The sequence below is a fragment of the Pipistrellus kuhlii genome, unplaced genomic scaffold, assembly GCF_014108245.1.
Source record: "Pipistrellus kuhlii isolate mPipKuh1 unplaced genomic scaffold, mPipKuh1.p scaffold_m20_p_1, whole genome shotgun sequence".
In the NCBI taxonomy this organism is placed as follows: domain Eukaryota; kingdom Metazoa; phylum Chordata; class Mammalia; order Chiroptera; family Vespertilionidae; genus Pipistrellus; species Pipistrellus kuhlii.
The window spans coordinates 132,623,517-132,640,196 of NW_023425404.1; the positions used below are offsets into that span (position 1 = coordinate 132,623,517).

General features: G+C 37.8%; 1 protein-coding gene across 9 annotated transcripts in view; it reads left to right on the forward strand.

The window, feature by feature from the left end:
- Positions 1-16,010, forward strand: part of PPA2 (inorganic pyrophosphatase 2) — a 71,573-nt gene extending 55,563 nt beyond the window's left edge. For 4 of the 9 annotated variants that reach the window (XM_036409955.2, XM_036409965.2, XM_036409932.2 and 1 more), the window contains 3 exons: positions 623-708; positions 9,144-9,213; positions 15,813-16,010. In XM_036409955.2, coding sequence (XP_036265848.1) covers positions 623-708; positions 9,144-9,213; positions 15,813-15,953 — 297 coding nt within the window. In that variant the 3' untranslated portion in view covers positions 15,954-16,010. Of the gene's footprint in view, positions 1-622; positions 709-7,062; positions 7,870-9,143; positions 9,214-13,852; positions 13,890-15,812 lie in introns of those variants that run through there. The other 5 variants (XM_036409970.2, XM_036409940.2, XM_036409948.2 and 2 more) reach the window with 3 other exon arrangements.
- The last annotated feature ends 670 nt before the right edge of the window (positions 16,011-16,680 follow it).

Sequence of the window (16,680 nt, forward strand, 5' to 3'; positions counted from 1 at the left end):
CAGCATGGGTCACATTTCAATTCCAGGTCAGGGCACATGCCCTGGTTGCTGGATCAATGCCCGGTGGCGGGGAGAAGGGGCGTGCAGGAGGCAGCTAGTCAGTGACCCTCACATCATGGATGTTTCTATCTCTCCCTTCCATTCTTCTCTGAAATCAATAAAAATATATTTAAATAAATAAATAAAAATAGCATTTATAATAAGTATTTTGCTATATAAGAATTTATTGCTAGACCCCATATTTTTTTTTAAGAACCTTTATTAAAAGAACCTTTAAGATCTAAGGCTTTTGTATAGGATTATTAAGTATAAGTATAAAATTGTTCAGTAAAACTTTATCTACAAAAACAGAGGCGGACTGCATCTGGCCCCCAGGCTTTAGGTTGCCAACCCCTGATTCCAATTATCCCCACTCCATTCCATTTAATAGATGGAGAAATTAAGATTTAGTGAGATTAAGCAACTTGCCCAAAGTCAAGTTGCTGGTAAATAAGGATGCAAGAATTTATACTCAAGTTTGCCTGGCTCCTCAGCTCATGTTCTGATAGTGAGTGGAATATTAGTATAATATAATGATGTGATGATTGCTATGACTTTTTTTTTTCTTTTGGTTTGGAATTAGGCTTTTGCTTTTGAAGTTATTAAATCTGCACATGAAAGTTGGAAAGCGTTGCTTATGAGGAAGAGTGATGGAGGGTCTATAAATTGGTAAGAATTTGTCATTTTACATTTTGTTATTATTCATTGGCAATAAATATAATACTACTCAGATCTGATTTTTTTAAAGGAAGTTGCAATTTTTTTTTTTCCACTTGAATATTTACAGAGCACCTATTTGGAAGTCATTACTAAGTGCTGGGCACCATGAAACTAGTAATTGACTTTTTGTTTTGTTTTTTCAAGGGACTTAAGGTTTAGTGGGGGCATTTATAGTATCAGTGGTTATTGTAATATATTGTGCTATGTGCAATGATGGAGTGAAAAAACATTAACAATTTTTCAACATGCAAGCATATAGTTATTTTATTTATCTTGTAGCTACCACACCATCCTATATAATAAAAGGCTAATATGCAAATCTACCAAATGGCGGAATGACTGGTCACTGTGACACACACTGGCCACCAGGGGGCAGATGCTCAATACAGGAGCTGCCCCTTGGGAGCGCTGCTTGGCCAGAAGCCAAGGTCATGGCTTATGAGGTCAGAGGCAGTGGCAGGAGCCTCTCCCGCCAACACGACAGCACTAAGGATGTCTGACTGCTGGCTTAGGCCTGCTCCCTGTGGGAACATCCCCCGATGGTCCCAGACTGTGAGAGGGTGCAGGCTGAGCTGAGGGAACGAATTTCATGCACTGAGCCTCAAGTTTCTTAATAAGAACAAAAAAGCCTTCTTACCCAACAGGATCTGGATCATTAGCTGATGGGTTCATAGGAATCAAACAACAATAATATATATAATCAGTTATTTATTTTACTTTAAAACATTTAAATGTACATTTATTCGCCTATCCCTAAATATAAGGCTAAGATCTTTTCTGTATCCATTCCATGTAGATTATATATATATGAGGCCTGGGGCATGAAATTCATGCATTGGGGGGAAGGGGGGTCCCCTAAGCCCAGCATGCACCCTCTCCAATCGGGGGCCCCTTGGGGGATGTCTGACTTCCAGTTTAGGGCAGATCCTGGGGATCAGGCCTAAACTGGAGTCAGATATCCCTCTCACAATCCTGGACCACTGGCTCCTAATCACTCATCTGCCTGCCTGCCTGGTCACTCCTAATTCCCTCCCCACACACACACTGACCTGATCGCCCCCAACTGCCCCCCCCTCTGCTGTCCTGGTCACCCCCAACCTCCCCCCCCCGCCCCCCCCCCCCCCCCCCCCCCCCCCCCGCCTGGTCACCCCACACAGCCTGCTGTTCGGATATTTGGTCATCCCTCACTAACCCCCTACCGGCCTGGTCTTAGGCAGGCATCTTGTGAGGGTGTGAGGGTCAATTTGCATATTATCTATTATGTAAGATTCTAATGCAATGTATAATAAGAATAAAGATCAGATCCTATAACCCTTAAACTCCTTACAGTGAAAAACCTTTATAGATTTGAAGGGTGTGTTTTTTTCTAACCTTTTACAATTGCCTTATTTCATACCTGATTTTGCCATCAAGTTTTTTTTTTATAGTAATTCATTTTTATTCAGGCTTTTTAGAGCCCCAATAGTGCTTACTGCCTCATAAGTTTTAGAGCCTTAGACTCTACTTTTAGTGTTCATAGAAACAATTCTCTTTCCACTCTCTCTTCATCTATGAGCATAATTACTGCTCAAATTATGAAATAATAACAACCAAGACAACAGACATAAATAAGTCTGGGAACAAAAACAATTGACTGTTGGTGAGCCCAACATGACGTCCTCAAGAGTAGATACTGCCCCACTTCTCTGAACCAGGAGAAATTGGAAAGCCATTCTCTTATAGCGAATACTGACTGGGGGTCTGCTGCCAGGCACTGTCCTGGTACCAGGATTACTGCTGTGAATACAATCAGCAGTCCCTGCTCTTTTGGAGCATAGAGTCTGGAATCAAAAGAGACATTAGAGCAATCATTAGAATAAATTAGTCAGACGAAGGAAAGAAATAGTCTCAAGGAATATTTTATCCAGGTCTTCAAAGGGCTCATCTTACCTGTGGCACAAATGCTTGGGCATTATAGCTTCAGATTCTATTTCTCGTGCAGGCTGATGTAACACCCTCAATTCCAATATCTTCCTCCCCATTTTATTATCTCTTGTGCAGACTAGTCTCTCTTTTTATCAGCATATTCTTAAAATTTAGGTAGTTTTTTCCTAATTTAGATAGTTTAATTTATTAACAACAAAGTCTTCCAATCCTGACTATCCTAGTAACTGGTAAACTGAGTTACTCTTCATGGTCAGGCACTCGAAGTCAGCTAGCAATGTGATGAGCTAAAACACATGTGTCAAACACAAGGCCCGCGGGCCAAATCCGTCCCGCCAGGCCTTGCAATGTGGCCCGCACCGCGCTGTCATCACTGCACTCCGCTGCGTTTCCATCACAATGACAGTTTATGACTGTTCAGTAAACCATTCGGCCCGAGATTTAGGCTGGATTTTAGATTTTGGCCCCTTCTCTGATTGAGTTCGACACCCCTAAGCTAAAAGAAGGGATCTCTAATTGTCTGAAGAGGTATTTGCTTGCTGTTCACTTCCTTACTTATCTCCTTGCTAATCATACTAACTGAACAGCTCCTGCAGACCTTGAGGGACTTGCGTTTTTCCCAGGCTTCCTCAGCTACACAGCTGGAGACCATCTCTTTGGTTAGCTTTTCTACTGTTTGATATCATTCCTTCGGTGCTGATTCTAATTATCTTCATTCTGAGGGTGGCTGTTTTTAAGCTCTGGCATTATTTTGCTCTAGTTTTTGGTAATGATTAGGATTACATTAGTAAGAGTTGACATTTATTGAACTCTATCTTCCAGGTTCTATGTGTTTTATATATGTTATTTCATTAATACTCACCAGAACCTAGTACATCTCCATTTTTCCCATGAGGAATTGAAACCACAAGATTGAATGGTCTAATAAGGTCTCACTGGGTGGTGGACCCAGGATTTAAGCCAAGTTCCAAGTCTGTTTACTTAACAGCTGTAACTTGCCTCTACCATTTTATTTTATTATTATTTCTTTTTTTTTTTTTTTTTTATTGATTTCAGAGAAAAGGGGAGAGGGAAAGAGAGACAGAAACATCAATGATGAGAGAGAATCATTGATTGGCTGCCTCCTGCATGCTCCCTACTGGGGATCGAGCCCACAACCCAGGCTTGTGCCCTGACCAGGAGTCAAACTGTGACCTCCTGGTTCATAGGTTGATGCTCAACCGTTGAGCCACCACAGTCAGGCTACCTGTACCATTTTAAAGAATACAACAAAATAAGTTTTGTTGGCTTAAAAATTATCAGCCCATACATTCTGGATATAAATTATATGTGTCTAGGTCATTTAAAGACAAAATCTTTAAAATTTTAACTCATTTTTTTAATTTTTATTTTTATCAGTACTTGACTTGTGAAATATAGTTAAAATTGTTACATTTCATATTCTTTGCTTTCAGTGAACAAATTCCCTCTCTCTCTCAGTTCCTTAAAATATTCTGTTATAGATGAGTTTGTACCCTGTCTCCTCTTCCCTTTTTAACCTGTTTTCCCCACTTTGTTCAGTTTAGTTTCACATTATTTATCATTGCGGTTCTCTAAACAATACAGTCCATCAAAATTACCAAGGGAAACTGTGAGAAAACTTAACTGCATTGAATTAGGATCTCTAAGCTTTTATATGTTTTTAAAGCCCCTAACAAGCCTCTGTGTGTGTGTGAACCATAAAATACGAACTTTCTCCAGAACACACAAGGCTTTTCAAGATTGGTCTGGTCTCACATAACATCATTTCATGTCTTTTATTTCTTATTTCCAACAATTGAGAACAGCTTGTCACTCCTCATATACACCATGGTTATTGACTGCTAGCGATGACTCTGTTTCCTTTGACATTGATTATCTTCTTATTTTGTGAACTGCCTAACTTTCTCATTTTTAAGACTTATCTTTGAATGCATCTTCTCTAGGAAACTTTCCCTTATAGAAGCCGCAATGCTAGCTAAGGTGCCAGTACACTCAGTATTCCCTCTGTGTGTTTATATCATTGTAATTAACTAGAATAGCCCCCCACCCCCACTCCCTTATTTATGGCTTTACTTTCCTCCGTTTCAGTTACCTGCAGTCAACTGTGGTCTGAGATATTAATGGAAAATTCCAGAAAAATAATTATAAGTTTTAAATCAACACTGTTCTTAGTAGTGTGATAAAATCTCACATTGTCCTCCATTGTTGGTCTTCAAACTTTTTCGGTTGACCTGGACATTCTTTGTCTTTCACATAGAAATCATCACTTTCAAAGCGTTTAAACCAGCATTCACAAGTATCTTGAGGTGGAGCATGTTCAACATAAGCTTCCCAAAGTATATGATAACTTTCAGCAGCACTTTTCTTCAAAATAATAAATTAAAACTTCCCGCAAATGCTCTTTTATTGGCATGAAATTTGACATTTTTAAGTGTAAAAATATCTATGATGTTAACATTTCAGCAAATTTGACACATGAAGTTTTGAAGCTTGCTGTCAATACAACAAAGTAGCATCCATATCATATTGCATATATATCAACATATGTGTAACGCCATCTATTAAAAAAAATCCACATTAGTAACTGGTACACCTCGTATGTTAGAGTATATTGTTATAATTGATCTACTTTATTTCTAGTTAGTGTTAATTTCTCATTTAATTTATAGGTACGTATGCATAGGAAAAAACAATGTATAGAGTGTTTAGTTCTGTCCGTGGTTTCAGGCATCCACTGGGGATCTTGGCACAGATCCCCTCAAGTTCATGGGGGACTGTTGTACTTAGTTTGTGAATTTATGTCTTCTAGAAGTTCCTTAAAAGCAACTGGAAAAAGCTGCCTTAACCATCTTTATTTCTCTTCTGACATTAATAAATTCCCTTGGAAGTAAACTGTTGAATAATACTTTAAAGCCAACAAATATTTGTTGTGTTTTTAATCTAGTAGTGACTCTTCTGTTTCCAGGAGCACTGCATTTATTAAATTCTTTCATTGGTATTTTGAGTAATTATCTTTTTCACAGTAAGTTTTGTTATTTTTATTATTTTGGTCCCACTGTTTAATGTTTACTCTGAAAGTGACATATTTTTTAACAGAAAGAATTTCATTCTCTTTTTACCTAAGATAATTTTAAACTCTTTGTAGGATAAACAGGATATTTATTTATTTATTTTTTTTGCCATTTTGGTTTAACCTTAAATGCCTCCAACCCTCTTTACAAGTCACAGTTTATTTATCTATCTTATTTTTCAGAAATCTGAAGTGTACTATTCTTTTTATCAGTTTATTTTATTTCACTAACGATTATTTGTTGTGATGCAGTTTTTCAAGTTTTTATTGCTTCTCAAATGCCCTTCTAGTTGCAAAACTGCTTTAATTCCGTTATCATTTTTGTACTCATAAATTATTTTGTATTGCAACTACTCTCCTGTTTAATATGTTCTATATAGTATTGTCCAAATTATCTTTGAAAATTACAAATGTGATTGTCATTTTTCTTCTTAAAAACTTATGTGGTTCCTTCCCATTGATGATAGAATATGACCCAGCTCTCCCACACATTAAACATGTCAAAACCTGCCGAAACCAGTTTGGCTTAGTGGTAGAGCGTCGGTCTGCGGACTGAAGGGTCCCAGGTTCGATTCCGGTCAAGGGCATGTACCTTGGTTGTGGGCACATCCCCGGTGGGGGGTGTGCAAGAGGCAGCTGGTCGGTGTTTCTCTCTCATCCACGTTTCTAGCTCTCTATCTCTCTCCCTTCCTCACTGTAAAAAACCAATAAAAAATATATATTTTTTAAACATGTCAAAACCTACTTGATCAGCCTCATGTCTGTCCCCTTTCATCTCACTGTCTTTCCTCAATGAAAGATTGTTCATTCTCCAAGATGTAGTCTGCAAAGAATTTTTTTTTCCTGGCCAGAATTACCTGTCCTCTCACCTGGGCTATTACATCACCTAAGCTGTACACACCCCTCTGAAGAACTTGGGCCGCTATATTATATATTATTATTATTATTATTATTATTATTATTATTTCTCTAAATTGAGTTTGAACCTTAGCAGTTAGTGACAGGACTTGATAGGAACTTTATGTTTACTGAATGAAAAAAAAAATGTATCCAAATTGTTTAGGTCTTAAATTTGTTTCTTTTTGATCTTATACAGATAGCTCCAATTCTTTTAACTTCGTATAGATTTACTGCAGTGTCGCTTCTACAAACTCTGGAGGTTATAGTCCAAAATCATTGTCATTCTCTTCTCTCCCCTCCCTCCTTTCCCCTCTCTCTCTTCCTCCTTCCCTCCCTTCTTCTCTACCTGTCTCCCTGTCTCTCCTATTTTCTTGACTACTTTGCTGTAGAATGAAAAGCCTGGGCAAAGCTATATCCTGGATTTGAGGATTCTCATGAGTTTGAGCCTTTGTCTGATTTGAGATGGTCTTGAAAAAAAAATTTTCTCTTTACTAATGCTCTATATTGCTGGCCGTAAATTTCATCTTTTATGTGTCTATTCATTATTTGCAGGTAATTTCTTTTTCTATTTTTATTTAATCAATTAGTTTTACCCTATTATATATCTACTAATATGCCTTTTATTATTTTTTAATGCAATTTGGGCTTATTGTACATAGCATTTTTTGTATTGCTTGTCTGTTGCTTTAATGTCATGTCTGCTTATTTTGGTAAGCGAGATTGTATGTGGGCTATATAATGTTTATAAGTTTACAGCAAAATATTTGGTATCTTATTATTAAAAGGGAAGCAGCATATTCTTTGTAGTCATATTCAATCTTATTTGTAGTAGACACTATCAGCTTAGTCATCTTTCCATTAAATGATTTTTCTGCTTCTCTTGTAGGCTATGGTCAGATTTGAGAGCTAAAATGTTTCCTAAATATTGTCAGCTCCACAGGGGCTCTGGAGTGCAATGGGAGCTTTGTATCCTCAGCATCCATAGATGGTTTAGTTTTAATCTTAGAAACATTGCACATAGAATTTACCATACACCATGGTTTCTTCAGAGGACTAGCACTTCAGACTGCAATGTCTGATTTTTTTGCCTTATTCTTTTTAAATTTAGTTTTAACTTCCTTTACGGAAACTTTCATCTGACTTATAAGGCTTTACCTTTTTCAATTTTTAAATAAACATGGGATGTAGAGAAGAAATAGTCTTAAAGATGATAATGCCAACTTTCATCAATTTTATCCATGTCAAGAATGAAAAAAAATCCCGCATCTTGAGTCTGGATAGAAAGCAAACTGACTTGCTAGTATAATTGTTATACCCAATGTCTGATTACAGACAGATGTAGTTAAGATAGATAGATAGATAGATAGATAGATAGATAGATAGATAGATAGATATCCTGACATATTTCACAAACCGTTGTGAAAATTAATTTGATAATGTATATCTATAGATTTACTTGAGGGGGCGTGTGTGTGTGTGTGTGTGTGTGTGTGTGTGTGTGTGTGTTTTATCTATTATTTGTCTCCTTTAGGATTCTGAATTGATTTCAGAGAAGAGGGGGGAGAGAGAGAGAGAGAGATAGAAGCATCAATGATGAGAAAGAATCATTGATCGGCTGCCTCCTACATGTCCCACACTGGGGATGAAACCTGCAACCCAGGCATGTGCCCTGACCAGAACTGCAGCATGACCTTTTAGTTCATAGGTCGAAGCTCAACCATTGAGCATGTTGGCTGGCCTTTCCTTCTGTATTAAAAATTAACTGGGCTTTAACTCTCTTCTTATTGCCTCTTTCTATATCCATTTTAATCTGATATTTTTGATGAAATTATGTTTGAGAGGAATGATGCCTTTGCTTTGATGCAGGAGGTAGGACAAAGTACTGGGTGTCTTGCTGCATTGACAGCACCGTGTCCCATTGAGTGGCGAAGCTTTGACTCTGTAGAACCATTATTGATCATGGAAGGAGCTGGTGACTTATGCCTTACCAAACTTCCTTACTTGTGAGAAAACGGAGTTTTCATAGTCATATGATTTTCTGTCACCACTCTTGGCTTAATCTCCCATACCTTCCTTTCAGTGGCCAATTAGTGTTTATCTCCTCAATTAGAGAAAATTTGTCCTTATAGTCATCATTCTGTGGGTCAAATTTTTTTTCTTTCCTTCAATAAAGGTGAAGTGTAGTTTTAGCTTACCGCCTTTTATATATAACAGGATGCAATTGAAATTTGTATACTTTTGTATAATTTTATTTTGAATTCTGGAGTGTGAAGTACTGCAGAGCACTTTTATTTATAACCTTGTCTGAAAGAATGTACAAGAATCTACATTTATCCTACTTTATAGTCATTCAGGTCCTTTTCACCAGCTAGAATCATACTGTCATGTGGAATATTTGGACTTGGTTTTCTTTTGGGTAATTGTTCCTTTTTTATCCTGTGTAATAAAAACATTCTTGTCTCATTTGCAGCATAAATTTGGAGATAAGTGATAGTCCTTTTCATTGTTCTCAAGAGAAGGCAAGATCATTAGTTGAATCGGTAAGGCAAAATGTCCTTTAATCTTACATCATAAGGAAGTCTATCATGTTAAAAAATAACACTAAAATGTATTATTTTTAATCCAGGTTTAATTGAAAACCTTGTTGTTGAATTATTAAGTTTTCTTTTCTAAAATACATTAACCATTTAATTTCATATGATGCTCTTTTTCTTAACATCACCAATTTATTGTTTGTATGCATTGTTCTCTGTGCAGTTCTGTTCCCATGAGTTTCCTACTAGTCGGTGGTGAAAGTGCAACTGGCTGCTAATACAGATGCACTTTGGCTCAAGAAAAATGAAATAAATAAGACCCCTTTTTTCCATTTAATTTGGCTATCTCACAAGATTTCTACTTCCTAGTTAAGAAGATATCCTTGGATATTTACATGTCCTACTGGTTTTGTTGCCTGGAAACAACTGAATTTATTAACAAATTGGTACTTATATTGGTGTTTTAATTTTTAAAATAGATTAGAAGCCTGGCCGGCATGGCTCAATGGTTGATCATGGAACTATGAACCAGGAAGTCACTGATTCCGGTCAGGACACATACCCGGGGTTGTAGGTTCAATCCCCAGTGTGGGGGGTATAGGAGGCAGCTGATGAATGATTCTTTCTCATTGATTTTCTTTTTTTTCTTTTTTTTTTTAAATATATATTTTATTGATTTTGTACAGAGTGGAAGGGAGAGAGATAGAGAGCTAGAAACATCGATGAGAGAGAGTCATCGATCAGCTGCCTCCTGCACACCCCCCACTGGGGATATGCCCACAACCAAGGCACATGCCCTTGACTGGAATCGAACCCGGGACCCTTCAGTCCCCAAGCCAACGCTCTATCCATTGAGCCAAACCTGTCTCAGCTCATTGATTTTCTAAATAAGAAAATTCATATTCAGATAATCAAGTCATATTGTTATGTAGTGTTTTTAAGAATGATATTAAGCTATAAATACCATTTGTAAATTAAATTTTTAACAAATTATCTCTTTATGAGGTAAGAAACTAGTGAATCTAGATGTTTACTTCAGGAACAACAGACATTTTTGCTTACTGTGGCTGCTTCAATTTTTTTTTCTCCACTTATTCAAGTATTTGATTAGTGCCTGTTCCGTGTAGTGAGATTCTAGGTGCTGGGGATGCAGTACTAAGGAAAAGATATAAACATCCTGTCCTTGGGTAGAATGTCAGCTATTCCAGTTGGGAAGATGGATGGTGATTAAATACACAAGTAAAATAAGTAGTGTCTTGAAAGGTTATTGACAATGCTTGTAGGAAGCTGGTGGGATTGTTTGAAGGAGAGACACTAAATACATAGCATTTGTATTAATTTAAAATGCAGTGCCTGGATAAGGGACTGAGGCCAGCATAAGCTTTCTTTGGTTGATAAAAGAAAGAGGAATACTTTGGCAAGGAAAACTCTGGATTTGTTTTAAAGAAATGAAATATAGGAATATTTGTGATAAGTATTTTTTAGAGTGGAAAAGAGGAGGAGATGGCATTTTTAGAATAAGGGTATAAAATAAAACTGACTATTTTGTGGAGAATTTCTTTTAGATGAGGAGAGGGTGCCCACATTCTTTACCTACTGAGAAACAGAAGTAACTGAAAATCCTGGCTTTGTTTCTTACAAGGAAAATATAATAGTCGTGGACCTGAGGGTGAGAGTTGGGATTGGGGCACTTTTAGTTGCTGTTCTGTGCATTTCTTTGTTCTTCCAATTTCTACAAGCAAGTGTCACCCTTGTTATTTTAAAAGTCTGGAAATCATTGGTAGTTAAATAGCTGATGTTTGTCATGATGTCATGTTGGTATTTTTAAATATAAATCCTGGTCTCTCTTTTGGCATATGCTAATCTGAAAAAATGTATAAAAAATAAATTACCTCCAAACTCTAATAGTTTACTACCTCTGAGTGTTAGACTTGCCTGGAATGTTCGTTTTCTTTTATATAAGGCTTTGTACATTCTGAATATATTCTATTAAACAAGAAATTCTTTTTCAGAATGAAAAGATTAAAATAGTCTGGAAATTATTTTTAAATAACATTTAAGAGTAACTGTCTTAGGTAGAGTAGTTTGTTCATTTCTTTTCTGTGACACTCTGTAGGTTAATGAGAAGCTGCTCAGCTGTTCTGTCTTATATGCCATACATGTTCTTCCTCTGAAATGTTTTCAGTTCCAGCAAGAAGCAGCTGCTGATTTTAAACAGGAAATCTAACCAGCTAACTTTTTAACAATCTTTGTAATATGTGTCCTACACAACTTGAAAAGCATAACAATTTCAAAGAACAGGCAAGTTTCTCTGTTTATATTCTGTTTAGAAAACCAGAGTCATTGCATCCCAGAGGCCTAGTCTCAGTGAGCATAATTTCATGCTGTAGAGTTCCTCTCACACCCAGATTCATTTCAGTTCTACCACCCTCAAAACCAGCATGGTTAAGCATTTCGCCATGCTAGAAAAATGAATAGAATTTTTTTTTAAGTACTTGGAAAATGTCAAGTACTTTTTATTTTACATAAAATTTGTACAGAGGTCTTTGTTTACATTGTTACATCATTCTTTTTTATGACAGAAAAAACAAAGCATATTTGATTAGGGTTGTTTTTAAATAAAGTTGAAGGAAAAATAACTTTAACCAATTATGATTTTGGGGAGAGTAATGTATTAGTTAGGGTTCTCCAGAGAACCAGTCAGTTGTGTGTGTGTGTGTGTGTGTGTGTGTGTGTGTGTGTGTGTGTGTGTGTCGTTAGAGAGAGGGAGAGGAGGGGAGGGATGGGGAGGGGAGATAAAAATAGCAGAGGCTTGGGAAGTCCAAAAACTGCAGGGTGGGCTTGCAGGCCAAAAACCCTATGGTACAGATAAAGTCCAAAGGCATTTTGCTGGAGAATTTTCTCTTGCTTAGGGAAACTGGTCTTTTTGTTCTATTCAGGCCCTCAACTGATTGGGTGAGACCCACCCATCCAGTGGAGGGCAATCCACTTTACCCTGAGTTCAATTTAAATGTTAATCTCACTCCAAGGTGACACATTCACTATGATAGGGAATGTTTTAATATTGCTGTAATTTAACCATTTTTCCTGCTGAGTTCTTATTCAGTACTGCCCTTAGACCTAAAGGATCCTCATCCAATTCTGTCCTTCCCCACAGTACAAGACCAAGGGACAAAGTTGTGCCTTCACTGGCAGCCCAAGTCCCCCATTCTAGACAACCTACTGGCTACTCAAGTCCCTAGAATTCTTTGCCCAGACAGCTGCAGGCCTGTTTTCAGGGTCTGTGTGGGCATCTGCCCAAATTCACACTCATTACTCTGTGGACTGTGTGCTCACTGTTACTTCTGCAGGGGTCGGGGTGGCCATGGCAGGTAGGGGTGGCATGGATGTGTGGCCTGGAATTTCCACTTTTGTGCAGGTGAGGCCTCCATTGCAGAACGGAGCCTGGGCTGGGAGGAGATGCGGGGCAGGGTGAGGGCCGTGTGCCTCTTCTCACGCTGCCATCCTCAGGCAGCCTCTGAGGCATCCAGAGGCTAAAGAGCTCCCAAGTCATTAGTTACAAAGATATCTTTACAAGATAGTAGGATAAAACATACTCTCAGTGTAGCCATCATTCTGTTAGCTTGGTTTATACCTTTTAACTGTTCAGATGTATGGTGTATGGTCTTTCATTTCTACCTTTCCCAAGACCTCAAATGCCAAAGGTAGGTCTTCCCTATTGAGGGTGAGCAAAGTCAGAGAATTAGAAGTTGATTGTTGAATTTGAAATATGAAAAGTCAGGTTATTGTTGGGGAGATGAGGTTACGATTGGGGAAGAGCCCGTCATGGTCCACTCTGGCTCTGGAAAATGGATCTTCCAATAAAGTGTCTTTTATAAAAATGTTTAGCCAAAACTGGTTTGGCTCAGTGGTAGAGCATAGGTCTGTGGACTAAAAGGTCCCAGGTTCAATTCTGGTCAAGGGCATGTACCTTGGTTGCGGGCACATCCCCAGTGGGGGGTGTGCAAGAGGCAGCTAGTCAATGTTTCTCTCTCATTGACGTTTCTAGCTCTCTATCTCTCTCCCTTCCTCTATGTAAAATATCAATAAAATATATTTTTTTAAAAGTTTAAAAATGTATTCTTAGTTAGAAAAAAATTTATATCTCAAGAAAATCTTTCTTTTAAATTTGTCCACCACAGGTTGTATTACATCTGCCCTAAGAATCTTGGCCCAGTCATCAAAATAAACAAACTTCACCTTAAAAGTTCTAGAAAGCAGCTGCATAAATTATATAGTTCATATATGTGCCTCTGTATGTGTACACGCACTGTATGCGCATACTTATGAATGTATGATTTGATTTTTGTTCTTAGGACCTCAGCCAAGGAAGCAGCTAAAAGGAAACCTCTCTCCTCGTTCCCAGTAGTTCCCAGGGCTAATGAGAAAAGTTATTTTCAAGCATGCTTTTTCCATTTAACTCTGTATGGTTTGTTTATCTGAACGAGTGAACAGTGATAATAAAGGCAAAAGGAAATTTTTTTTTTTTCAGGTTAGAAAACTATCATATGTGAACTTGGTTCTATAAATTTATGAGAAGAACTTTTGGATACAGTTTCTACATCTAAACATTCATTGTAATGGAAACTCTGTTCTTACCTTTCAGGTATCACCTTCAATAAGTAAAGGAAGTAATGAAGAAGGTATGGTACATTTGGGTTCTTAAGGAGCTAGAGGTGTAAATTGATTCATTTTTAGTTAGTGATAGCCAAAAACAAAACAAAACAAAAAAACACACCAATAGATTAATTTAAAAGTTATATAAACTGGAGAGTATTATGCTAAGTGAAATAAGCCAGTCTCAGAGAAAGACAAGTATCATATGATCTCACTCATATGTGGAATCTAGAAAACAAAGTATACTGATGAGTAAAATCGATCCAGAGCCAGAACCATGGAACAGAATGTCTAATCTCAGGGTGGGGAGCAGTAAGGGGAGGGAGCGCCTCAGGGGTGGGGGCTTGGTGTAAGAAGAGATCAGTCAAAGAGCTTGTATGGATATATGCAAAACCCATGGGCACAGACAATAGGGTGGTGAAGGCCTGGGGTGGGCAGTGACGGGAGCCAGGGCTAGCTAGAAGGCGTCAATGGGGGAGAGGAGGGATATCAGTAATACTTTCAACAGTAAAGGTATAATTTTTAAAAAGTTATATAAACTAAGTAAAATACTTTTCAAAATAGTCATTAAAATTTTCACATGAAATGGTTTATTTCTTAATTTCAGAAAATGAGAAAGAGTACATTCATTACTTTTAGGCTAGAAAATGATTGATTATGTAGTGACTTTTTTAGTCAAGTAGAGAGACTCCATCTAGTTCTAATAAGCTTAAAAAAGACTCAAAATATCTGATTTGGGTGTTTTCTTTATCTTTCATCACTTTCTTATTTTAACTGAAGATCTTAAAATTGAAAATTTGTAGCATGATTTAAAATGCCATGTTTTTGCTACCATCATATTTGAAGCTGTTTTGAGAAACAAGTAAAAATATTCCATGGTAAAAATTTCAGAATGCAAGCATATGCACCTGTAATTTATCTTTTAATACTTGGGCAGACCTTTGGCCTGTTGTTTTAATATAAAACAGTAGAAGAATGCTGAGCTTGCAAATGTGGAGAAAAGAATGAGCACTGTTTACTGTGAGTCCAGTTCTGGGATGAGGAGGAAGGAGCAGAACCACAGAGCTGGTTCCATGGGAAGCAAGCTCTGTTCCTTATGTGGGTACTAACCCATGTTTCTTTGTAACACTGCCCCATATTGGATATTTGACAGGCAGTCAGATTTTACAGTTCAAGGTTTTTCTAGACCTTTTGTGCTGCAGCTAGGACACTAACTTCTGTAATATTCAATGGAGACTGAAATCACCCAGAGAGAAATAGAAAATAAAGTGGGAAGGATCTAGAATTTTTTACAACTATTTTTTATTGATTTCACAGAGGAAGGGAGAGTAAAAGAGAGATAGAACAGCAATGATGAGAAAGAATCGTTGATTGGCTGCCTCCTGCACACCCCCTGCTGGGGACCGAACCTGCAACCCAGGCATGTGCCCTCGACCAGAACTAAACCCGAGACCCTTCAGTCCGCAGGCTGATGCTCTATCCACTGAGCCAAACCCACCAGGTCAGGCTCTAGAATTTTTAATGTAGTTTTATGTAAGACTTGATCTAAATGAGAAGAGTTTGAAGGGAAGTAACTTTAAGTAGAGAAATGGGTCATGCTAAATAAGCTTTTAAAAAATAGATATAATTTATTGATTTCAGAAAGAGAGAGGAAGGGAAAAACGTCAATGATGAGAGAGAATCATTGATTGTCTGCCTCCTGCACACTCCCTACTGGGGTTTCAGCCCGAAACCTGAGCATGTGCCCTCACCAGGGAATGGAACCTTGACCTCCTGATTTATAGGTCAATGCTCAACCACTGAGCCATACAGACGGGGCCATGCTAAGCTTCTTGATTTTTTTTTTTACCTGCCTGAACACTTCCTAAAGGTCTAAATTAAATTTGTCTTATTCTTTCTTCCTCCCTCCCTCCCTTGAACCCCTTCCCTAACACCCATTTTAAACACAGATCAAGTGTGGCACTTCCTTGCAAGTGATGGGAACATTTGAAGTACTGCCATCAATATTCCAGTCTCTGAGGACTTCCAGATTGTCTCCCTCAAGTGCTGGAGATAGGCAGATTGATGAGAATTTGCTAACTTTCTGTTGAAACTCTTTTTCCCTCCCCAAACTGTTTTATCACTATGTCAATAAACACTGGTTTTGAGTTAGTCTCCTCCAGATATTTATTGATATGATAAAGATTTCATTTAATTTGTAGCAGAAATTTAGAAGCACTGAGTTTTGGCCAGTTTACATTTCTGTGCCCAAAGATTTTACTGGGCTTATTTCTATAGGTTTATGTAAAAATTACAAATTTAGTACATGAATAAGATTTCTGTAGGTTGTTTTCATTTTCATACCTTATTATCATCCCTTTTCGTGTCTCTTGCTGGCAAAGATTTTAATGGCCAACTTCTGTGTAACCTCTGGCCAGCCTCTGGGTAAATGCGTTTACATATTAAGGCTCTTAACTATAATTTTTGTTTCAAAGGACCGTGAGTCTCATCCAGTTTCTTTATCTTCAGTTCTCATCTCTATGGTGATGGCTCCCAGCTATACATAAGAAGCCCATCTCTCTCTCCTGGGGTCTGCCTATGGGACATCTCTTCAAATACCTTAGACGCCTCAGGTCCAAAACTGACCTCCTATTCCTTTGTTCTTGAACAATCAAGTTAACATTCTTTTGGTCCCCCACTCAAACTCTGATACCATATTGAACCTCTCTTCTATCTTTACTCATAAAGATCGTCTAAACTGTTACTTTGTCATCTTTCAGCCCCATTATTTGCTTACTGTCCCCCTTATTTCACGGGAGCCATTACCACAGCCTCTCC